The sequence below is a fragment of the Saprolegnia diclina genome, assembly GCF_000281045.1.
Source record: "Saprolegnia diclina VS20 unplaced genomic scaffold supercont1.22, whole genome shotgun sequence".
NCBI lineage: Eukaryota > Oomycota > Saprolegniomycetes > Saprolegniales > Saprolegniaceae > Saprolegnia > Saprolegnia diclina.
Genome location: NW_008246089.1, coordinates 702,676 through 722,336, shown reverse-complemented (window position 1 = coordinate 722,336; position 19,661 = coordinate 702,676). Strand labels below are relative to the sequence as shown.

Below are 19,661 nucleotides of genomic sequence, written 5' to 3'. Positions count from 1 at the left end.
GTGCGTCGCTCGGTCGTCCGAGGACCTACCGACAGCCAAAATACATTCTGCGCGCGTTGTCTAGTACAAGCGAAGCGCTTGCGACTGTCCAATTCAAGTCGGCTCGACATTCGCTGCCGGTTCAAACAGCGAGAGCAAAGAGGATTAGGATTTGTTAGTATGCGGCGTATTGGTGACGAGCTAGCTGAACCCTGAAGCCACACCTCCTTGGTCCATCCAACTGCACACAACACAAGCGGAAATAGAGATGGCTTGCCCTCTACTACGCGAATGCGGAGTTTGCCCAGTCCACAGTCCGCCGCCACCGACAGAAACCGAATGCGAGATGCGGATCGTCCCTGTAGCGTTGCTCATTTGAAGCAGCCGAACGTCGACTCTTCATCTCCACAGCACTGGCGTCCGAGCTCAAGATGGCCTCAAGAATCTGAGCTCACAAGTAGAACGGACGACGACAAACGGCGCGCGTGTAAGCAGAAGAGAGGCTGCGCGTTCGTGTAGCGGACGCAATGGCAGGAGACATTGCAAGTAGCACTCGAGTAATAGCCCACAGCGCCAAATGAGCGGGTGGGCTCCCATCCCCAGACTCTGGATCGTTGGCGACGGGCGATGAAATATCTGTTTCGGAGGATGTCGATACAATGTACCCTCCTTGCCTCCTCCGTCCCCATGCTTGGTACTCTCGCCCGCCTCCTCCTCCTTCCGCCGTCTCTCTTGCGCGTCGTTCATCGTCGCAGTGCGTGTACACTCGCACCCTCCCGCATGCGGCAAGTACCAGCGTCCAGTGCAGTGCCCGGGGCGTGACCGACGTGCCAAGGTTGCTGTTACGACGATGGCAGCAACACGATGTAATCCTGTCTGCAATGCCTATTACCATCGCGCCTCGTCACTTGACGAGGGGTTTCGACGGCGAGCTGCTCCCGAGGTTGAACTCTTCCAAGCGGCGCATCATGGGCGTGTTGGACTCGTTGTCGTAGCTCGTGTTGGAGATCTCGATGCGCTCGCGCATCTTGTCGAGCGTCTCCTTGAGCATGTCACCAAACTCGGCGGCCATTTCCTCCATCTTGGCCTTGAGCTCCTGGATCTCGTTGTTCTTGCCGGCGAGCGCGCCGTCCTTTTCCCGCTTGACTTCTTCGAGGTGGACGCGTGCGAGCTCTAACGGCAGAGACATGGGCGTATGCGTCGCTGTAGGCGCGTACCGAGCTGGTCGCGCAGCTCCATGTTGGTGTTTTCGAGTGCGTTGATGCGGTTGAGGAGCTCCTCCTGCATGCTCTTGTACTGCCGCGTCATGTCCTGCGTGATGCCAAACGTCTGGCTCCGCCCGGTTTCAAAGTCGCGCTGCAGGTCCGCGACGCGGGTCTGGAGCTCGCGCTTCGCCTCGAGCGCTTTCACAGCGAGTTCTTGCCGGTCGGCGAGCTGCTGCTGCAGCGACCGATTCATGCAGCCGAGGACCTTGACTTGGTCTTCGGGCGTGAGCACGCCGCCATTGTCGGCGCTCTCGTCTACGCTCTTGCGCATCAGCCCACCGCAGCCAGCATACCAATGCAAAGTACCTTTCTTCTCCTTGCCCTTCTTCTTGTCCTTCTTCGGGCCCATGCTGGTCGCGTCCCAAGATCCACTGCGAACCGTCGCGATCCAGCATCAATTCCCTTGTCCAGTACTCGACGGTTTTCTGTTCCGCGCTCTGTCCCGCAGAGAGAGATCGACCGCACATGGTCCCATCGCACCAAGTTGACCCTGGTCTTCATGCAGCACCCGTCACGACGCTCGGGTACTCCGCCAACAAGGTGCGTGGACCCAGCAACGTCGCGTTGGCATTCGGCAATGTGGACGGCAGTAGCTCCGACCGAGTAGCCGAGAAAAAAGATACTGTATGAGGGCGCCTGATGCTACACGCGTCGTCCTCCGTGCAGCTGATCCAGCGGAGGTGGCTCGAGCAAGACATGCTTTTGGCCATTATCTCCTTCCATGACTCCAGCATGCTGCTTGTCCATGGGCCGACGAGAACGATGGGACGATCTCAACGCGCTTGGGTGATGCTTCCGCGCGAGCAGATGCCGCCGATTTTGCCAGCTGCGCTCGCCATGACCGCAAGTTGGCACGTTGGCATCGCGCAAGTGGGTCGTCCGTGGTCCATTGGCGGCTGGAGTAGGATGCACCGCAGTGTATATCGACACCGTTTGTACAGTTGCTTGCCTCTACGTAGGACTTGAGCAACGCAACGTTACTCGCGCGAATCTATCGCCAAAGAACTGACACGCGCTCATCTCTACCCACGTCACGGTGCTGCGTCGCCAGCTGCAAGGGGCTGTCGCCCCGCCCGAGACGTCCGCCGTTGCGCGTGTGACGCACGGACGTAACACCCCCGGCGGCGTCCTTGTCGCGCTCACCCACGCGTTGTACGTTGTGTCCCTGCGATAGCCTGCGCAGCTGCACGACTGGAGGAGGAAGGGATGCCCGCGAAATGCGCTCTCTTCTCCACGTCCGTAGAGTGCTCAGATCCGTCGCCACGCAGGCTCTGGTCGGGCGTGTGAGTGCGCGCGCCATCCTTGAAGCAGCCGGGTACTCACAGCTGTAACTCACTCGGTCGCTCTTGGCCTTTATCCGGATCCGTCCACCTGGCTTGGAGTTTGTATGCTCGGGAGAGTGACTGGCGCTATCTTGCCTCTCCCCCACGAGCGCAGTTCGAGTTGACTTCATTTACTCATTCACCAGGGACCTTATCGTTGTTGCGTGTAATATGGCCGACTCGTCCGCGTCGGTAGCCTGCCCGAAATGCGGCAGCGCCATCACGCCGAACGACAAAGTGTGTATCTACTGCGGCACGACGGTCGGTGTCGCCGACGCCCCTCGGTCGGCGCCGTCGGCGGCGGTCGCTGCCCCGACATCCGTGCCGGCGCCGCCGGCCTCGGCGCCGACCCGCCGCCCGGTCGTGCCCACGACGCGCCGCGTCTCGTCCAACGACAACATGCGCGACTCGATGGACCGCCTCACGGACGACATTGCCGACCTCCAGAAGCTCTGGGTGCCGGATGACTTCTCGGACGACTGTATGGACTGCGGCAAGCGCTTTGGCTTTCCCCAGCCGCGCCGCCACCATTGCCGTGTCTGCGGTAAGCTCTTTTGCCGCGAGTGCGTCATGAACAAGATGTGCATCCCGCCGTCGTTTGGGTACGGCGACAAGCCGCAGCGCTGCTGCAAGAGCTGCACCATCTCGCTCCAGATGAAGGCCATCAAGCAGCCCGCCGACGTCTTCAACCAGCGCCAGCAGATGACGGCCGCGCGCGGCCAAGCGGTCATTGCGGCGCCGGCCTCGGCCTCGTCGTCCGACTCGGCGGCCCCGACGCTCGCGGCCAACGTGCCCAAGCCGACCCCCAACATGCGGACGCTCGCCAACACGGTCATTGCCACGAGCCGCATCAAGTCGGGCTCCGACACGAACAGCGTCAACCTCAACGACTTTGCGACCAAAAACCCGACGCAAGTCGCGCGCGCCGAGCAAAAGGAGTGCCAGATCTGCTTCCGTCAGTTTGCCATTGGCCGCCGCGCGTACCACTGCCAGCGCTGCACGCGCTCGGTCTGCAACGGCTGCTCGCAAGGCCAGAAGCCGATCCCGGAGCTTGGCTTTGCGTCGCCCGTCAAGCACTGCAACAACTGCATGTCCAAGCCGCCGGCCTTTGCCTCGATGGAAGTCGAGGGCTGCACCGAGCCGCTGCCCGGCTTCGAGTTCCTCTCGAAGCTCGACATCAAGATCGGCGTCGCCGACGCCGGTGGCGAGACCGAGTCGTACAACGTCGACGCGTATTTCGAGCCCAACGCCGCCCACGTCAAGGCGCTTGGCGAGACGCTCCGCGCGTCCGACATTGAAGCCGCGAAGGAGTACAACCTCACGCGCAAGCGCAGCATGGCCGACTTTGAGTGGCTCGCCGCCGCCCTCGGCGACAAGATCACGGCCAAGGCCCTTCCGGCCTTCCCCGAGAAGCGCGTTGCCCGCTCGGCCAAGAAGGCCCAGTCGCTCCAGGTCTTCCTCTCGGTACGCTTCGATATTTCTCTGTTCGAAATTTCCGAGATTGCACTTTCTAAATTTTGGATATTAGGGCTGTCTCGTGCACCCGCTCTACCGCGACTGCGATGCGCTCAAGGCCTTCTTTGGCCTCACGAACGACCAGTTCCGCGCGTTCAAGAACGCCGGCGCCAACACGGAGCTCCGCGTCGCGAAGGAGTACAGCGACGTGGTCGTCTGGCTCCAGCTCAAGATGGAGCAGGAGCAGATGGAGAACAAGCTCGCGAACCTCTTGAAGCGCAAGAAGGACAACGAAGACCGCGTCTCGAAGCAGGCCGCGCGCAAGCGCGCCCACGACGCCCGCGCGGTCTCGCAGCTCACGCGCCGCGAGCACATCAACAAGCGCCACGAAGCGCTTGTCGCGCGCAAGGCGACCCAAGAGGCGCGCATGGCCCGCGAGAAGGAGCGTCTCGAGATCCAGCAAGCGTCCGTGCACATTGTGTACGACGACACGAAAGCCGACGAGGCCGAGCGTGCGCTCGAGGAGGACGTGCGCCAGAAGGAGAAGGTCGAGTTCCTCAAGTCCAAGGATGCATTCCAGAACGACACGACCGAGTGGAACAAGGACATGGCGCAATGGTCGCGCCAGCGCGCCGACTGGTCGGACCACCACAACCCGCCCGTCTCCAAGATGATTGCCAACGAGTGGATCGTCAAGGCCTTTGGCATCTCGTTCCAGTTCCAGCAGCTCGGCTTGGATGCGGCGATTCCCAAGGAGCTCACGTCGCTCCACGTCAAGGTGCAGCAGCTCCAGGAAGGCGAGCCGTCGACGCTCGAAGCCGAAGGTGTCGCGCTCGACGACGAGTGGAGCGAGCTCAGCAAGGAGCGCGACCACTGGGCCCAGGACCGCACCAACATGAAGCGCGAAGACGACATGTGTCGCGACGAAGACGTGCGCTACAAGCTCGAGCACGAGCACGTGCTCATGTACCGCGAGTGCCGCCAAGACAAGATGTCTCGCATTGAGCGGGACCTCGAAGCCCTCGACATGGAGATCAAGTCGCGCAACAAGGCGTACTCGCAGCGCAAGCTGCGCCATGAAGCCCTCGACAAAGAGTACGAGCTCGAGTGGAAGATGGCGCAGGACGCCCGCATGGAGTACACGTCGTTGCGCATGGCGCAGCACGGCGAGCGCATCACGCGCGCCAAGAAGCGCTGCGAGACGCTTGCGGAGCAGCTCGCGCGCCAGCAAAAGTCGCAGCGCCTCCTCATGTTCAAGCGCGCGGCGATGAACGAAGAGCGCGACGCCGACACGGGTGTGTTCACCGAGCACAAGGACGGCTGCAAGGCCGCGGTCGAGGCCGCCAAGTCGGCGCTTGCGATGGCGCCCGAGTACGTCAACCGTCTCAACGGCGACGTCGACATCAACTCGGAAGAGACGTCGGACATTGTTGCCTCCAACTACCGCACGCCGATGGAGGGCGACAACGTCGACGAGCGCGATCACTTTATGAACGACGTGCGCGCCCGCCGTGCGCAGTTCCAGGCCGAGCTCGACGCGCAGCAGAGCCACTTGGCGTCCGAGCACGAGGTGTGCCAGTCGCTCCTCGATCGTATCTCGGGCTTCATCACTCGCCTCTCGGACGAGACGGTCACCGCCAGCAGCGAAGACGTGCTCATCGCCGAGTACCATGCGTTCCTGGAGAACGAGAAGCGCCTCGTCGACGACGAAGAAGCCTGCCGCGAGCAGAAGAAGGCGTACCTCTCGTCGCTCATGACGGACGCCGGCAACTGGGTCCTCGACGCGCTCCACGACCACTCGAAGCGCAAGAAGCGCGAGGCCGACCGCCTCGTCAAGCAGGCCGTCCGCGCGTCCGAGCTCCAGCGCCTGGTCCAGCACTTTACGCACCGCGTGATCGAGCAGGAAGAGCGCATCATGCGCCAGAAGCAGCGCATTCTGCAGGGCGAGCACAAGCTCGAGATGCTCAAGAGCTCCGACTCGTGGTTCCTCTACGTGACGGTGCACACGCCCGACATTGGCAAGCACGACGCCAAGTGCCTCGAGACGGCGCGCAAGGAGCGCGAGGAAGACATGGTGCAGGGCGGCAAGCTCCTCAACGAAGACGAGTCGGACGTCAACTCGGTCACGTCCGAGCTCGAAAAGTCCAAGGCGTGTGCAGACGAGAAGGCCGTCAAGCGCGACGTGTGGGCGTATGTCGAAGACGTGTACAACGTCGAGAAGCCGCAGGAGAAGGACGAAGACATGATGATGACGTCGCAGATCCGCGGCCTTGTCGCGCAGCTCGGCGAAACCTTTGAGATGCTCACCAACCGCCTCGCGGAAGAGGACGAGTCGCTCCAGCACGCGTACGCCAACCTGTGCTCGGAAGTCGAGTCGATCAAGTGCTTTATGGAGCGCATCGAGTCGGAAGAGTCGGCGCTCTCGACGGCCGAGAAGGCGTCGCTCCAGAAGGAGATCCAAGTGCGCAAGGCCGAGTCGGACCTCATTGAGCAGCGTGCGCGTGCGCTCAACTCCAACTACAAGTCGATCGCGAGTGAGCACGCCAAGCTCCCCGTGGCCTTTGACGGCGTCCGCAAGACGCGCGTCGAGCGGGAAGTGCCGCTCAAGCTCCGCGAGTCGGAGCTGGACGTGATCCGCCGCCTCGTCAAGACGCGCAACTACTACGACCGCAAGACGTGCGCCGAGTTTGCCAAGAAGTTTGTGCCGGGCATGGACATGAAGGAAGTGCGCGACACGCTCGACTGGCTCCTCGTTGCGGTCGACGGCGACATCAAGGCCGTCGACCGCTGGATGGAGCTCTCCAAGGGCGAGCGCAAGGAGATGTCGCTGCTCGCGACCAAGGCGAGCGAGATCGACTGGAGCGCCGACATGCTCACCAAGATCCCGGCGTTCATTGACGTCGACCAAATGATCAAGGAGAAGGGCGCGCAGGCCGTGCACGCCAAGGAGCAGTGGGTCGTCGACCTCATCAACGTCAAGCGCGCGATCGCGTCCAAGGACAAGGACTTGTGCTTTGTCATTGATGAGACGCTCTCGGCCGCCAAGAAGGAGGAGTCCAAGGTCTCGAGCGTTCTCGACAAGCTCAAGGCGAGCAAGGAAGAGGTGATCAACACGCTCCGCTTCATCGATCAGGAAGAAGCCAACGCGGTGCGCAGCGGCAAGCCCCTCGAAGTCGAGACAGTGCAGCCGACCGTCGTGTACCAGTCGAACCGCAAGCCCATGCAGCGCGTGGCCAAGGCGGCCGTCGCGGCGGGGGCCCTCGCGGCCGTCACCGAAGCCGCTGTCCCCGAAGAGCAGGAGACGGCGGCGGCGACGACGACGACGGAAGAGTTGACCCCCAAGGTGCAAGAGACGCCCGTCAAGACGGACGAAGAAGCTCAAGTCGTCATGTCGAGCGAAGGCGTGGCGGTTGAGATGACTATCTAGAAGGTTGCAAGTAGTACTACGTAACTGTCTATATATAAAAGTATAGTGTGTTGATAACCCTATTCGTCGTTGTGTGGTCGGAAAAAGGGGCCAGTGACAACCCGCTGCAAGCGCATGATTCACTTTGCACGATGGCCAGCATCGCGCTCGCAACTCTGGGTGGCGCCCTCGTACAACCACGACGCCGACACCTCGTGTCGCTCACCGCAGCCGATAGGCGCTGCAGGCGTGGGCCAAGCTCGGCCCGGCACCGCACCTCGACGTGCGCGACCACCACGTCTTGATCACTGGTACGCGCTCCAACGCGCCTTCTGCAAGCTAAGGCTCGGTGGCAGGTGGCAGCCAAGGCCTTGGCTTTGCGATCGCTACGCAGTATGCTCGCGCCGGCGCCAAGGTCCCATGCTCTCTCCATCGCTCGTGCCCTCACCATTTGAACGCAGATCACGATCGTGGCACGGCATCTGCACGCTCTGGAGACGGCCCGGCTGGCGCTTGCGGTGCGCTGCGTTTGCAAAGCCGACTGAGTGGCTACGGTGGCGTAGGCGCTGAGTGCGCATCCTGTGTGCTCTCTCGTTGGTGACGTGACGGACGCAAAGGCGATGCAGCGCGCGATCGCAGCGGCCAACATCTTCCACGCGCGCGTGACGGACCACGTCATCTGCAATGCCGGCGTCTCGGTGCCTGGCCTTTTGCTCGACCAGGAAATGGCGATCTTGCAGCGGCACATGGACGTCAACTACTTTGGTGCCCTCCACACCGTCAAGGTCACACTCGTATCTCGCTCGCTTGAAACAAAGCTCCTTCGCAGGCGGCGCTGCCAGCCATGGTCGCGCGCGGCGGAGGCGGTCGGTTCATTTTCATCAACTCGGGCGCGGGCCTCGTGGCATTTGCGGGGTTTGCGCAGTACGCTTCGTCCAAGTACGCTCTGCGCGGCCTCGCCGACGCGCTCCGGTACCACTTGTGTCGTGGGCGTTTTGAAATCGGCACGTGCAGGAACGAGCTATGCTTGTACAAGATGCACGTGCACTGCTTCTACCCGGGCAGCATCGACACCAACATGTACGCTGAGGAGCAACCGACCAAACCGGAGATGACCAAGGCGATTGAAGGCACCACCGACCTTGTCTCGTACGTCGACATGTTGCCCTCATAGCTTGAAGGCATGGTGTAGGCCGGACGTTGCGGCCGCCAGCCTCATGCGTGGTATCGCCAGAGGTAAGCTATGGTGTCATGCTGGCCGAGATGGATAGTATGACGAGATTTATTAGGCTCGTACGCCATCACCAACGACGTCGGCATCTGGGCGGGCCGCATCATGGGCCAAGGCATCACGCCGCGCGACTGGGCGTGCTATCCGTTCGAGCTTCTCTTTGGCCCGCTGCTTGTGCTCGTGCAAGTCGCCTTTGGCTGGTACATGGACACTCTCGTGCTGCGGTCGTCGACGCACGCCAAGACCGTCGGTGGCAAGCACGCCTAGTCCTCGTTCAACAACAAGGCAATCAAATATTCTCTCTATTGGCGTGTATATATCTATCGAGTTGAGCTGCGAAACGGACTAGACCTCAATTAAGACGTAGTCTTCGGTTGCGCCTTCGCCCGACTCGCAGACCGAGACGAGTTGCGCGAGCGGGACCGTCCGGTACAAGTGACGGCCTTTTCGCTTGCCGCGCACGAGCTTGTACACGACGAGCGTCATGAGCATGGCGATGAGTGCGCCGAGGAAGAAGCCCCACCACGGCAAAAGCGGCGCGTCTGGAAGCGCAGAGGACCGCAGAGGCGCGTGCGTTGCGACGGTCATGTCTACCGAGGGCGTGCCTTCGTCGACGTAGTACTCTCGGACCTCGCGGCCCGACGGCGTCGATGCAAGGAGCGTCGGGATCGGCCACATGGCGTCGGAAGCGGAAGTGGTCATCGCCATAACTCTCGAGGTAGCGACTCAAAATGGCCCGCCAACCGGTACATTTGGCGCCATTTTGAGGCGCCACGTCGTGCTATAAATAGATCCTATGACGTGGCAGTCGCACCGCAAGCGCTTTTTCGAAGCTTTTTTCGAAGCCTCGAAGCCAGCGTCTCGACCGACGCCCCGAGCTTCCACAAGAGCTGCGAAGGTGCTTGGTGATGAGTCAGCGTGTTTCTGTGTCGGCGCATTGAACGTCCTCGCTTCTGACTCGGGCGCGTCGTCGTCGTACACTGTACCGGCTGGCGCAGCTGCGCTCTGATATCGAGAGATGAAAGCTGGTCGAGACTGGGTTGCATATTTGTCGTCCGTCTTGAGTGTTCGATGGCAGTATTGGCAGTCGCCGTCTCCGCCGCCGACGTGTCGTTCTGAACCCTCCTCTCCGCCGACGAGGCCGTGCCCAGGCTTTGGCCAACACCCCTCGTGTTCGAAAGATACCGTCGTGCTAGTAACGGTGGGACAATGCACTGGCGCTTCGACGATTTGTATGGCGATCGGGCAAGGTTACACCCAGATGGCGCCCGTAGAGTGGCGCGTCTGAGTTGGCTGCGCAGCGACGCTTTCACTTTGCAAGCCGCGCTTCCTTACGCACCAATTTCGCACACCAGCATGGCGTTTCCGTCGCTCTCGCTCGCCAGCTTCAAGAGCACGCCGTCCTTCAACGAGGTCGTCCACAACGTCGACAAGCTCCGTCGCGCGCTGAGCACGCCGATCGAGGACGCGCGCGTCTCGGCGCTCGATAAGGTCTCGATCCTCTCCAACTACTACACATCGCCCGCGCCGCTGTGCCCGCAGACGCCGCCGGCCTACCAGACCCGCCACACCTTCTAAGCACGCGTCGTCCTCGTCCTCAGTGTTATTTATCGTCGGCTATGCCCGTGCAGACGCGCGTACCCGAGTCGTATAACGTTAACGGTTCCTGTCTTGTGTTGAGCAATGCTTGCACCCAACATTAGACTTTGCCGACCGCCGCCAACCGAGGTCTCTGCCACCGCCCTGCAACCGACCTTCAACAAGCCATTTGTGCTCGGTATGCGGTGCGTGTGGTACGGCGACAGCCGCCACAAGGCTTCAACGAAACCGGCTTGTCGTTGTGCAATGCTCTGCGTGTACTGGAATACCAAGAGGAAGAGCTACTTGATGTCTTCGTCGACCAGGCCGTTGTAGACTGCTTCGAGGAGAGGCTCGAAGAAGCGCTGCCCGGACGCGATCGAGTTGCTCGCAAACAAGAACGTGACGTTGCCTAGTCGTGCGGGCGCGTGAGCAACTTGGAGGCCGGTATTGTCGCGTACGCTGCTGGCCCAAGAAGCGCAGCGCTGCGATCTCGAGCCACGTGAGACCGCCAACAACGACCAGCAGCACCGTCTTGAACGTCTTCCTTTTCTTACCCGGATTGTTCTACCGCCTTGGATCAGATACGGTCCCAACATCGTGCTTACGGCGTCGGACGTGGAAAAGTGCGCCGAGGGACCGGGCAGTTGGTGCAGGAGCTCGGCCATCGGCTCCCACTGGCGCGGACCTACAGAGCGTGCGCGCACCGCCGTCGACGTAGGGATGTACCGAGTGCGGCGTCCACGAGCTTGACGAGCAGCGGCGTGTAGCCGCCCGAGACGTAGCCCGCGTCCTCGGGATGCACGACGTCGCCGCCGTAGTTGCCGATGCAGCCAAAGGCCCGCAGGAGGTTGGGCGGGGCTTTCTGCGCTTGATCGTGCATGCGGAGGAGCCCGACTTGCTCGAGGTTGTCGAACGTGTGGAGGTATTCGTAGCCGTAAAACTGCATGATCTGCGTCTTGAGATGAAAGTAGCGCTCTCTCGGAATGCCGTGGTTGGCGAGGCTGTGCCTATAGAGCCATCGACAACGGATGTACGGCGAAGTGGCGACGTACAGCGCCAGAAGACGCAGCACGTGCAAGAGCGGGCCTTGCTTCCAAATGAGCTGCTCAATGTCGCCGAGGCGCGGCTCGCCTTCCATACTACGCTAGTCTCAGCGGCTGACGAGGCATATGCGAACTACATGGCGCGCTCGAGGAGCCAGCGGCGTCGGAAATCCTTCGAGTTGGTCGTCGCCTGCAGCAGCTGCGACAGCTGTAGATGCTGGTTGAGCAAGCTCTGCTGGTGCTACATCGACACAAGTGTCGGCGATGGTCGATAACACTTGGCTACCAAGTGGGCTTGGACTTGGCCCGGCAGGCTCGAGATATCGGTCTTCCACGCTGCTTCGTCGTGCATGGCTCTTTGAAGCGACGCGTGCTCCTCCGAGATGGTCGCAACTTGGTGCTGCAGCAGCGGTCCCAGTGCTTGAATGTGGACGTTGCGGCAGAGCTCAAAGACGACATCGTCGCTCGACAAGCTCATAGGCGCCTAGGAAGTTGTAGGTTCCCACATGGCATCTAACTGTCCGACGACACCTGCTGCTGGCCGCTCGGGATCGTGTCGTCCAAGAGATTTGCATCGACCTGCACCATGCCGTCGCGGTACGCGAGGACCTCGTCGAGGAGACCTTCGTACCTACTCTCTCGTTAGCTCTCTTTCGATACAAGCGAGGCGCACGTCAATGGCGTGCTCAGTGGTGCATAGTAGTCGAGCTTGCGGTCAAAGACCATGAGGCAGTCGACGCGGTGCTTCTTGGAGGTAGCGGGCGGAGGCACGCCGTTTTGAATGTGGAGGGCTGCGAGGTGCTTCCACAGCGCATGTGAGAGGTCGCCCTTGTAAAAGATGTGGCCAATCTTGCCGAGCGTTGCTTCGAGGTGGTACAGCGCATGCGCCATCGTCCTACTCGATCGCGTTGTGTGTTGATGCAGGTGCGAGTACCTACGCCAGGCTCGTCTTGTTGCTGCCCAAGTAGCACTCGCGCAAGAGCGTGTCTGAGCCCAGTGTGAGCACGTCGCTGTCGAGTGGAATGAACCCGAGCGGAAACAGCGTCAGCGTCAGCTGGACGATCTCGGCCGTGCGTTCTTGGTTGAGCACCGTGGCACAGAGCGCGTTCCAAGGGCCTACACATGTACGAGCATGACGAAAGAGGGGAGCGAGGCGGTGGGACCGGCGTGCAGGATGTGGACAACGAGCGGCGGCGCGCCTTTCGGCTGGTGCTCGACGACGCTCGCAATGCGTCGCGCGACAAGATACACTTGCGCCACGATGGGCTGCACGATAAAGACGAGCGCGCTGCCAGCGCTGTGCTGGTCGCCGACGTGGCTGTCGAGCGCGTGGATCTCCGTGACTCGAAGGGCTTTGAGCCGGTCCGACCCAAGTGTCGAAAAGTGCTGGAAGAGCCCCCATAGCCGCGGCGCCAGTACGACCTCCATGCTGTGCGCCTGCACGGCCTGGAGCAGTGCATCAAGCGCGTCCGACGAGGCGGCGCGGAGCCGGGCGAGCGCGAACCGACTCTTCTCCAGCGTGCTCGCGTGAGCCATGTATGATTGCGCCGTTTCCAAAAGATTGCAACATCAAACTCAAACGGCAACCTCGCCATTCAAACTCAAAAGGCAAACTCATCTAATGGCACTTGTCATTCGACAGGCAAGACGACCGGGATAAGCTGAAACACACAGTGTACATCGGTGCAGAGGGCTTTGGGATGCGCGTCGCGCAGGTACGCGGCCACGTCCTCGTGGCCATAGGCGCTCGCGGTCAACATGGCCAGCAAGATGCACGCCGTCGACGCGTGCCCAACCAGATAGGCGGCCACGTCCAAGTGCCCGTTTTGCGCTGCAAACTTGAGCGCGAGGTGCGTGCAGCCTTCGTGGCGGCACTGCAAGAGAAACGCGACGACGTCGATGTGGCCATTCCGAGCGGCGTAGTCGACCGCGTTGGTCGAGCAGCCGTCATTTCGGTGGTCGTGGAGGAAGCGCACGATCGAGAGGTGACCGTTCATCGCGGCGTGGTCCAGCGTGTAGCGCAAACAGCCCTCGGACCGCGTCGCATGCAGAAAGTGGACGACGTCGTCGTGGCCGTTGCGCGCCGCCGCGTCCATCGCATGCGCCGTGCACCCCGACGCACCGTGGGCACTGAGGTAGCGCACGAGCTCCAGCTGCCCGTGGCTCGCCGCCATGTCCATGAGCGCGACCGAGTCGGCGATGGGCCAACAGGCAAAGAGCCGCTGGAGCCAGTGCAGGCCAGCGTAGTGCAGGAGGAGCCACGCAGCGCGCTGGTTGGCATACTTGAAGAGCTTCCACGCATGGACATGCGGCAAGAGCTCCTCAAAGACGCCGTCTTGGTACGTGAACACGATGCGCAGAAGCTCCTGTTGGCGCAGGACCGCCATGGACGCACCCAACGCGCGTCTCGAAATGGTATCTTTTGACCATCGTTGGAGTAAAAGAATTTTCTTTTTCTTTCTTCAACGATAAAAGACATTAAAAGACTGTGACCAGTCGCGTCATCATCAACGCCACAGCGGATTGTTGGTGGTGCGGCGTTGACGCAAGTTTAGAGCACGACACGCTCGCTAGAGAGATGCGATGCTGATCGTGGCATTGATCACGATAGAGATGGTCGATTGCACTACCAGCGTGCGGTGTACTGCCGGGCAGTCGCCTCGAGGCATTAAAAGAAATGCAAAGGAATAAAAGAAAGATTTCTTTTATCACACGCAATCGATTGAATTTTTATCCGGCAATGCACCATTTGGATTTACCGGATTCTATCCGGACACAAGCAACGTGACCATGAAGCTGGTGAGGCTTGCGGCGGCGACGGGCATGGCTCATGCCTAGCACGACGTAGATCCAACTGGGCCGCGCCGAGGATGGCGTCAACTCGTTCCATGTGACCATGTCGGGCCGCCAGGTGCTTCTGGACTGCGGCTTGAACATGAAGGCGCTCGCCCACCTGCCTGTCGACGGGCCATGCCGCTACTACGCGCCGAGCTTGCACGCCGTGGACGCCGAAGCCATCGATTGCGTTGTCGTGTCCAACCACTGGAGCTTCCTCGGGCTGCCGCTGCTCACCGAACGCTCGGCCTTCCGCGTACGTCATGCCTGTCCTGGAACCCTGGCCAGGACCGCACGATCTAGGGTGAAATCTATGCGACCGAGCCGTGCGTGCGCTTTGGCCGGCTCCTCCTGCTCGAGATGCTCGAGCTGCTCGAGCGCAAGCGCAAGCTCTCGGGCCACGCGTCCAAGGCGTGGCTGTCGCGCTCCAACATTAAAGATCTACCCGGCGCCGAACAAACTCGTCTTCTCGTAGCCACGCTCTGCCGATGCTCCAATGTTACATTCTTGTCATGCGTAGGATCTCGAGTTTGACAAGTGGGTCGAGCCGTACACGCGCCACGAGATCGAGCGCTGCCTCGACCGCATCACCTACGTCACGTACAACGCGGTGCGACGTGATCATGTGCCGCATCTCCAACGTGCTCGTAGACGATCCATTTTGCCTACGAGCTCAAGATCACCGCCGTGAGCTCGGGTTACGCGCTCGGGTCGAGTGCGTGGATCCTGGAAAGCGCCATGGAGAACCTGGTACGCATACCGAGAGAGGCGGCCGTCGCTGACGCCAACGTAGGCCTATGTGCCCACAGCGGCGTCCGAGATCCGGCACTCGACACCGCTCGACCTTCAAAAGCTCAAGGTGCGTTGACCTTGACCAAGTCGTAAGATCGTAGAGCGCGGTGTAGGACTGCGATGTCTTGCTTCTCTCGGACCTCAAGGTCGACCGGAGTCCGCTGGTCGACACGGTGATCCAGATCGAAGCGTTCATGAACCATGCGCTGCGGGTGTACGCGCGCGGCGGGTCGAGTCTCGTGCCGTGCCCCCTCGACGGTGTCTTTTTCGAGCTCCTTGAGAACTGGGAGCTGTATTTGCGCTCACGCCAGCACGCGCCGATCCCAGTGTACGTCGTGTCCCCGACCGGCGACGCCGTGTGCGACGCCGTCTTTGGTCCGCAGTGGCTCTGCAACGCCAAGATCGCCAAGGTCAGGACTACTGTGCTGCTGCATACAAGCCAATCGACCGTAGATCTTTGCGGGCGAGCCTGCCTTTGCCCACACTGCGATGCGTGAAACCGGACAGTTGCGCGTGCTGCCCACCGTCTCGTCCGCGCTCGTCAAGGCGTTCGAGGTCTTTATTCTGCTGTCTTGTCAACCTGGATATGTGGTGCAACGACCGTCTGTAGGAGCCGAGCCTCATCTTTATGAGCGATCCGTCGTTTCGACTGGGCGACGCCGCGCTGTTGTTGCGGCAGCTGGAAGCGCGCGGCGGGGCAGTCATTGGCATCGACCCGCACGTCTCGCTGGGCCATGCGCTCGCCCCGTACCAGCCGCTGCACAACGTCGAGGTCATTGCGGCGCCCATCGACATGCGGCTTTCGTGCAACGACGCCAACACGCTGGTGACGCAGTGCCTCCCGCAGCACCTGCTCGTCCCCGAGTGCTTTACGTGGTAGGCATGCTCGATGTACCAAACGTGAACCACCGTGTTGTGCAGGAAGCACCACGAGCACGAACAGTCGGTGCGGCGCCTTCACGAGCTCATTTCGGGACGACTGCCGACGGCAACGACGCTACTTCGACAACTCGAGCCCGTCGTCGTGCTCAAAGCGCCAAAAAAGAATTTCGAGGCCGTCCTGGACCCCAAGGTAGCTGCGCCATATACTCGTGTCGATCGTGTTGAACCTGTGAGTAGCTCGCAGCGCAGATTACGCTGACGCTCATCGAGAAGAACGCGGCAGCGCTGGTTCCGACCAAGATCCAGATCACACCGGACGAGTGTGTCCTTGTGCCCGTGCCCTTTAGCAACGTGCCCGCAGCGATTGGTGGCGACCGCGCGACCAAGCGGCTGTGTGTGCGCGAGCTCTCAAACGTGTGCGTCGGCGAACTCAACACGGACGTGCTTGTGCAGGACCTGGCGGTGCGCCGTTTCCTCGCCATTTTGGTCCTATCTAAAATCGACTAGGCGAGATTTGGCAGCATCAAGAGCGAGTACCAAGGCGACTTGGTGATTCTCTCGGTCGGCTCGTCGCACGACGCTCTCGTGACCTATGCGCGTCACGACAACAAGACGACGATCACAGCGTCCAATGACAGCGACCGCGACGCCATCCGCGACATGATTCTCGGCCAATTGGCCGTGCTTCCGTACTGATAAGGTCTATCCTCGAATCCCATCGTACGATCCTACTTTGACAGGCCGAGGGTGAAGAGGGTTAGGGGTGAAACTGTCGTGTCGGTTTCTCGGGTTAGGGTCGGCACGACACACACCAGTGTTCATGTTGTGGGACGACGCTTGTATTACGCGGGTGCAGCTGCCGAAGCACTCAAGCCTCCAAGCCCACTGCACCCCATTGACAACGGAGTCTCGTACGACGATACGACAAGAGAAACAACTAGACTATGCGAGGTGGGCAAAGACCTCGGCCATGCTCGGGCGCGCCATTGGGTCGGGCGCAAAACACCGGGCGATCAGCTCCAAGTGCGCCTCGGGGATCGGCACGTTTTGAAGCGGCAGCCGGTCGCCTTCGCAGACGCGGACGGCGACGTCGAGTGCGTGCTGGCCCTCGAACGGCTTGGTGCCGCTGTAGACCTCCCACATGGTCACGCCAAACGAAAAGACGTCCGAGGCCGGGGAAAACACGTGCGGCGGCGAGAGGCTCTCGGGCGCCATCCACTTGAGCGGCCCGACGCTCATGCTGGCATCGACGACAGCGCCGCGCCGCGCGAGGCCAAAGTCGCCGATCTTGACGCGCCCGTCCACGTCCACGAGGCAGTTGCGCGCGGCCATGTCGCGGTGTAAGAACGCATTGTTGTGCAGATGCAGGAGCCCGTTGGCAGCGTCACGGAGCATGCTCGTGCGCACGGACGGAGGGTACATGGTCGCGGCCGACGGCGAGGCGACGACGCCGGCGAGCGACCCGAGCGGCATGTACTCGGTGACGATCGCAAGCGGCGCCGAGGGGTCGGTGCACGCGCCGACAAAGGGCACTACGCACGGGTGGTGCCCGAGGAGCGCCGAGACGGCGGCTTCGTGCTGCAACGCCGACACCTAGTGCGCCTCTCAAGTAGTGGTATATTGCGTCCAACGTACGTCGTCTGCCGTCTGACGCAGCGTCTTGACAACGACGTCCCGGCCGTCATAGTTGGCGAGGTAGGCGTCACCAAAGAAGCCAGCGCCGATCCAGCGCTTCATGTGCAGGTCGGAAAACGTAATTTCCTTGTAGCTACGAGACAAAGCGCATGGGTCACTGCTCCTTGGGTCGTCGAATGAGTCTGTACCCGGTTGGCAGCGTCTCGAGACCGTCGCTGACCGGCGCCAAGCGGTACCACTCGTCTTGGCACTGGATGTGCTTGGAGACATTGGGCCCGACGACGAGGGTGCAACGAAGGACGCCGGCAAAGTCGTTGGCGACGATCGCCACCGCCACCGTGTGCGGCGTCATTGGCATCGACGTATGCAATTCGCAAAAGATCGGAAACACGAGGTGCTCGAGCTTGCCCGACCAGACAAAAGTTGTGTGCGCGGCCTCGAGGAGGCGGAAGCCGTCCGGGACTTGGACCGAGATTGTCACGTGCGTGCCCTTGGTCAGCGGCAGATCGATCGTCCGGGTCACCTTGCGGCTCTCTGCGTCGTACGCATGCGCGACCTCGACGACGTCACCGGCGTGTCGCCCGCCAAAGCAGTAGATGCTCAAGTCAAACGCGGCGCCCATCGCGATGCGCCGTGGTGCGTACGCTGTAAACTGCGGCGGGTCGTCGAGGCCTCGAAAGACTTGGTCCGATGTCGCCGACGAGACGGACGACGGCAGCGACCGGTGGTGGCCGCGGACGTCGGGCGTTGGCGGTGGACTCAATACGTCGTAGCGCCGGCCATGGCATTGCAAAATCGAGTCGCAGAGAGCCTGAAAGTCCTCTTCTTCACTCGACGACGACTGTGACGCCCGGCGCTCGAGCTGCGCGACCATCGGCGCCATGTGGCGGCCGTGGCGCGGGGTGAGTGCAAGCAGTAGCGTGTCGTCGGTCGGCGCCGACGGCGCGCAGATCATCGGTGGCTGCAGCCGGACCGCGGGTGGTGCGATCACGATGCTTGAAGGGTTCCTGCTGGTGCTCTGCAAGTAGACAATCGCAGCTTTCGGCGAGGGCGACGAGGGTGACGCTGTCGCTGAAGTTTCCGACGACGGCGGCGACAACGACGTCGCAGCTACATATTGTGGTAGATGCGACATGGAGAGCGTGCACTTGTCAGCGACAGCACTCGCCCACGCATGCATGGTAGCGCTGTACGCACTGCCCACGCAGGGATTCTCCGACGTCTTGGCCTCGGTCATGTCGAGGTAGATATGACCAGACGCCTCGTCGTCGTGGCTTGGTGTGCGCGGAGTCTGCGGCGCCATGTGCCGGGCTCGCATGTGCGCCCACGCCGTCGCAAAGGGCACATAGAAGCGGTAGCCCACGAAGCGAGCGGAGAGGATGGCGGCGGCGAGGCTCAAGAGAAGCAAGGCCGCATGGAGAGCGATGCTGCCAGCATCCAAAGGGCCCGTGGCGAGAAGGTAAATGACATTTGCTGATGCGGCGGCAGCGACCAGCGGCGGCGCAGCGCAGATGACATCGATAAGATTGACTGCGCCAAAGTACACGAGCCCGTACATGACGTTGGCATGCACGGGCAGCGCCTCGAACGCACGATGGCGTGGCCGCACGAGAAGCCGGAGCAGGCGCCACTCGGTCGCCCACAAGGCGTGCAGCAGGCTTAGGTGCAAACGGCGGTACGTTGCACTTGGAAGTAGGAGCGTGATGGCCGTCGAGAGGTACGCGACGGGCGCGGCCACGAGCGCGACGACGGCGCCGAGCAAGAGGCCGACGAACGCGCGGAGCGCGCCTTCCTGTAGCGGGTCGGCGTCGATGGCCTCGTCGATCTCAAGCGTCTGCATGATGCAATGATGATGGTGATGATGGACGCTTCCTTCTTCGATGCACAAAAAATCCTTCGACCAACTGAGTTTCCAGGGTTCGATTTCATTACCAATGTTCCTATGACCATACTGAAATCAAGTGACGCCGCTGGGTTGTAGCTGCGGCAAATGAGGCTGATGGCCACACGCGCCTGCAGAAAGCGGGTTCAGGTCACGTCCTGCAGCGGCCTCTGCTCTGAGCACCATGGGCTGCTATGAACGTACGTCCGAGCGTCTCGATGACCAACCGCTTCATAATCACGGTAACCGGATATGTGCAAACCAGCATCTCGCGAACCGGTTACGCATTGCTGTCGCAGCCATAACCGTCAAGTCGACTGACTGCCCGCCAGAGCTCTTGTGCTGCGGTCACT

At 61.4% G+C, this 19,661-nt stretch overlaps 9 protein-coding genes across 9 annotated transcripts; 4 read left to right on the top strand and 5 right to left on the bottom strand.

The window, feature by feature from the left end:
* Positions 1 to 781: 781 nt before the first annotated feature.
* Positions 782 to 2,587, bottom strand: SDRG_07780 (hypothetical protein). Its single transcript, XM_008613634.1, has 3 exons — positions 1,551 to 2,587; positions 1,197 to 1,499; positions 782 to 1,152 (listed from the first exon to the last, which is right to left on the bottom strand). Exons 1-3 carry the CDS (start codon positions 1,591 to 1,593, stop codon positions 884 to 886), a joined length of 615 nt encoding a protein of 204 aa, XP_008611856.1. The 5' UTR covers positions 1,594 to 2,587; the 3' UTR covers positions 782 to 883.
* Positions 2,588 to 2,592: 5 nt separating this feature from the next.
* On the top strand, positions 2,593 to 7,510 carry SDRG_07779 (hypothetical protein). Its single transcript, XM_008613633.1, has 2 exons — positions 2,593 to 4,030; positions 4,095 to 7,510. The coding sequence occupies exons 1-2, from the start codon at positions 2,738 to 2,740 to the stop codon at positions 7,446 to 7,448; spliced, it is 4,647 nt and encodes a 1,548-aa protein (XP_008611855.1). The 5' UTR covers positions 2,593 to 2,737; the 3' UTR covers positions 7,449 to 7,510.
* Positions 7,511 to 7,579: 69 nt separating this feature from the next.
* SDRG_07778 (hypothetical protein) lies at positions 7,580 to 8,925 on the top strand (the record flags this gene model as incomplete). Its single annotated transcript, XM_008613632.1, has 9 exons — positions 7,580 to 7,618; positions 7,666 to 7,738; positions 7,784 to 7,842; positions 7,889 to 7,945; positions 7,991 to 8,212; positions 8,257 to 8,399; positions 8,442 to 8,576; positions 8,620 to 8,663; positions 8,717 to 8,925. 9 exons carry the CDS (start codon positions 7,580 to 7,582, stop codon positions 8,923 to 8,925), a joined length of 981 nt encoding a protein of 326 aa, XP_008611854.1.
* Positions 8,926 to 8,941: 16 nt separating this feature from the next.
* Positions 8,942 to 9,577, bottom strand: SDRG_07777 (hypothetical protein). Its single transcript, XM_008613631.1, has one exon. The coding sequence runs from the start codon at positions 9,364 to 9,366 to the stop codon at positions 9,004 to 9,006; it is 363 nt and encodes a 120-aa protein (XP_008611853.1). The 5' UTR covers positions 9,367 to 9,577; the 3' UTR covers positions 8,942 to 9,003.
* Positions 9,578 to 9,927: 350 nt separating this feature from the next.
* Positions 9,928 to 10,423, top strand: SDRG_07776 (hypothetical protein). The gene has a single exon (XM_008613630.1). The coding sequence runs from the start codon at positions 10,015 to 10,017 to the stop codon at positions 10,234 to 10,236; it is 222 nt and encodes a 73-aa protein (XP_008611852.1). The 5' UTR covers positions 9,928 to 10,014; the 3' UTR covers positions 10,237 to 10,423.
* A 77-nt stretch (positions 10,424 to 10,500) lies between these two features.
* SDRG_07775 (hypothetical protein) lies at positions 10,501 to 12,829 on the bottom strand. The gene is made up of 11 exons (XM_008613629.1): positions 12,446 to 12,829; positions 12,221 to 12,398; positions 11,956 to 12,177; positions 11,814 to 11,913; positions 11,569 to 11,766; positions 11,420 to 11,523; positions 11,292 to 11,378; positions 10,966 to 11,246; positions 10,845 to 10,924; positions 10,698 to 10,803; positions 10,501 to 10,648 (listed from the first exon to the last, which is right to left on the bottom strand). Exons 1-11 carry the CDS (start codon positions 12,816 to 12,818, stop codon positions 10,539 to 10,541), a joined length of 1,839 nt encoding a protein of 612 aa, XP_008611851.1. The 5' UTR covers positions 12,819 to 12,829; the 3' UTR covers positions 10,501 to 10,538.
* A 29-nt stretch (positions 12,830 to 12,858) lies between these two features.
* On the bottom strand, positions 12,859 to 13,693 carry SDRG_07774 (hypothetical protein). The gene has a single exon (XM_008613628.1). The coding sequence runs from the start codon at positions 13,667 to 13,669 to the stop codon at positions 12,914 to 12,916; it is 756 nt and encodes a 251-aa protein (XP_008611850.1). The 5' UTR covers positions 13,670 to 13,693; the 3' UTR covers positions 12,859 to 12,913.
* Positions 13,694 to 14,040: 347 nt separating this feature from the next.
* SDRG_07773 (hypothetical protein) lies at positions 14,041 to 16,533 on the top strand. Its single transcript, XM_008613627.1, has 12 exons — positions 14,041 to 14,081; positions 14,131 to 14,373; positions 14,421 to 14,588; positions 14,638 to 14,727; positions 14,769 to 14,867; positions 14,911 to 14,976; positions 15,023 to 15,319; positions 15,363 to 15,464; positions 15,520 to 15,785; positions 15,831 to 15,981; positions 16,029 to 16,253; positions 16,299 to 16,533. The coding sequence occupies exons 1-12, from the start codon at positions 14,073 to 14,075 to the stop codon at positions 16,485 to 16,487; spliced, it is 1,905 nt and encodes a 634-aa protein (XP_008611849.1). The 5' UTR covers positions 14,041 to 14,072; the 3' UTR covers positions 16,488 to 16,533.
* A 22-nt stretch (positions 16,534 to 16,555) lies between these two features.
* Positions 16,556 to 19,320, bottom strand: SDRG_07772 (serine/threonine protein kinase). The gene is made up of 3 exons (XM_008613626.1): positions 17,615 to 19,320; positions 17,427 to 17,559; positions 16,556 to 17,384 (listed from the first exon to the last, which is right to left on the bottom strand). The coding sequence occupies exons 1-3, from the start codon at positions 19,264 to 19,266 to the stop codon at positions 16,734 to 16,736; spliced, it is 2,436 nt and encodes an 811-aa protein (XP_008611848.1). The 5' UTR covers positions 19,267 to 19,320; the 3' UTR covers positions 16,556 to 16,733.
* Positions 19,321 to 19,661: the final 341 nt, after the last annotated feature.

What these genes read in the sequence shown, in the direction of transcription:
- SDRG_07780 (XM_008613634.1), bottom strand. Translation starts at nt 1,593, where the DNA reads ATGGGCCCGAAGAAGGACAAGAAGAAGGGCAAGGAGAAGAAAG. An exon ending in GAAGGGCAAGGAGAAGAAAG is followed by an intron (nt 1,500 to 1,550) that starts GTACTTTGCATT and finishes GCAAGAGCGTAG; the next exon opens with ACGAGAGCGCCGACAATGGC. An exon ending in GGAGCTGCGCGACCAGCTCG is followed by an intron (nt 1,153 to 1,196) that starts GTACGCGCCTAC and finishes CTCTGCCGTTAG; the next exon opens with AGCTCGCACGCGTCCACCTC.
- SDRG_07779 (XM_008613633.1), top strand. Translation starts at nt 2,738, where the DNA reads ATGGCCGACTCGTCCGCGTCGGTAGCCTGCCCGAAATGCGGCAGCGCC. An exon ending in CGCTCCAGGTCTTCCTCTCG is followed by an intron (nt 4,031 to 4,094) that starts GTACGCTTCGAT and finishes TTTGGATATTAG; the next exon opens with GGCTGTCTCGTGCACCCGCT.
- SDRG_07777 (XM_008613631.1), bottom strand. Translation starts at nt 9,366, where the DNA reads ATGGCGATGACCACTTCCGCTTCCGACGCCATGTGGCCGATCCCGACG.
- SDRG_07776 (XM_008613630.1), top strand. Translation starts at nt 10,015, where the DNA reads ATGGCGTTTCCGTCGCTCTCGCTCGCCAGCTTCAAGAGCACGCCGTCC.
- SDRG_07775 (XM_008613629.1), bottom strand. Translation starts at nt 12,818, where the DNA reads ATGGCTCACGCGAGCACGCTGGAGAAGAGTCGGTTCGCGCTCGCCCGG. An exon ending in TCCCGAGCGGCCAGCAGCAG is followed by an intron (nt 11,767 to 11,813) that starts GTGTCGTCGGAC and finishes ACAACTTCCTAG; the next exon opens with GCGCCTATGAGCTTGTCGAG. An exon ending in GTGCTGCGTCTTCTGGCGCT is followed by an intron (nt 11,247 to 11,291) that starts GTACGTCGCCAC and finishes ATGGCTCTATAG; the next exon opens with GCACAGCCTCGCCAACCACG.
- SDRG_07774 (XM_008613628.1), bottom strand. Translation starts at nt 13,669, where the DNA reads ATGGCGGTCCTGCGCCAACAGGAGCTTCTGCGCATCGTGTTCACGTAC.
- SDRG_07773 (XM_008613627.1), top strand. An exon ending in CCGAACAAACTCGTCTTCTC is followed by an intron (nt 14,589 to 14,637) that starts GTAGCCACGCTC and finishes TGTCATGCGTAG; the next exon opens with GATCTCGAGTTTGACAAGTG. An exon ending in CCTACGTCACGTACAACGCG is followed by an intron (nt 14,728 to 14,768) that starts GTGCGACGTGAT and finishes ACGTGCTCGTAG; the next exon opens with ACGATCCATTTTGCCTACGA.
- SDRG_07772 (XM_008613626.1), bottom strand. Translation starts at nt 19,266, where the DNA reads ATGCAGACGCTTGAGATCGACGAGGCCATCGACGCCGACCCGCTACAG. An exon ending in CTCGAGACGCTGCCAACCGG is followed by an intron (nt 17,560 to 17,614) that starts GTACAGACTCAT and finishes TTTGTCTCGTAG; the next exon opens with CTACAAGGAAATTACGTTTT. An exon ending in TGCGTCAGACGGCAGACGAC is followed by an intron (nt 17,385 to 17,426) that starts GTACGTTGGACG and finishes GAGGCGCACTAG; the next exon opens with GTGTCGGCGTTGCAGCACGA.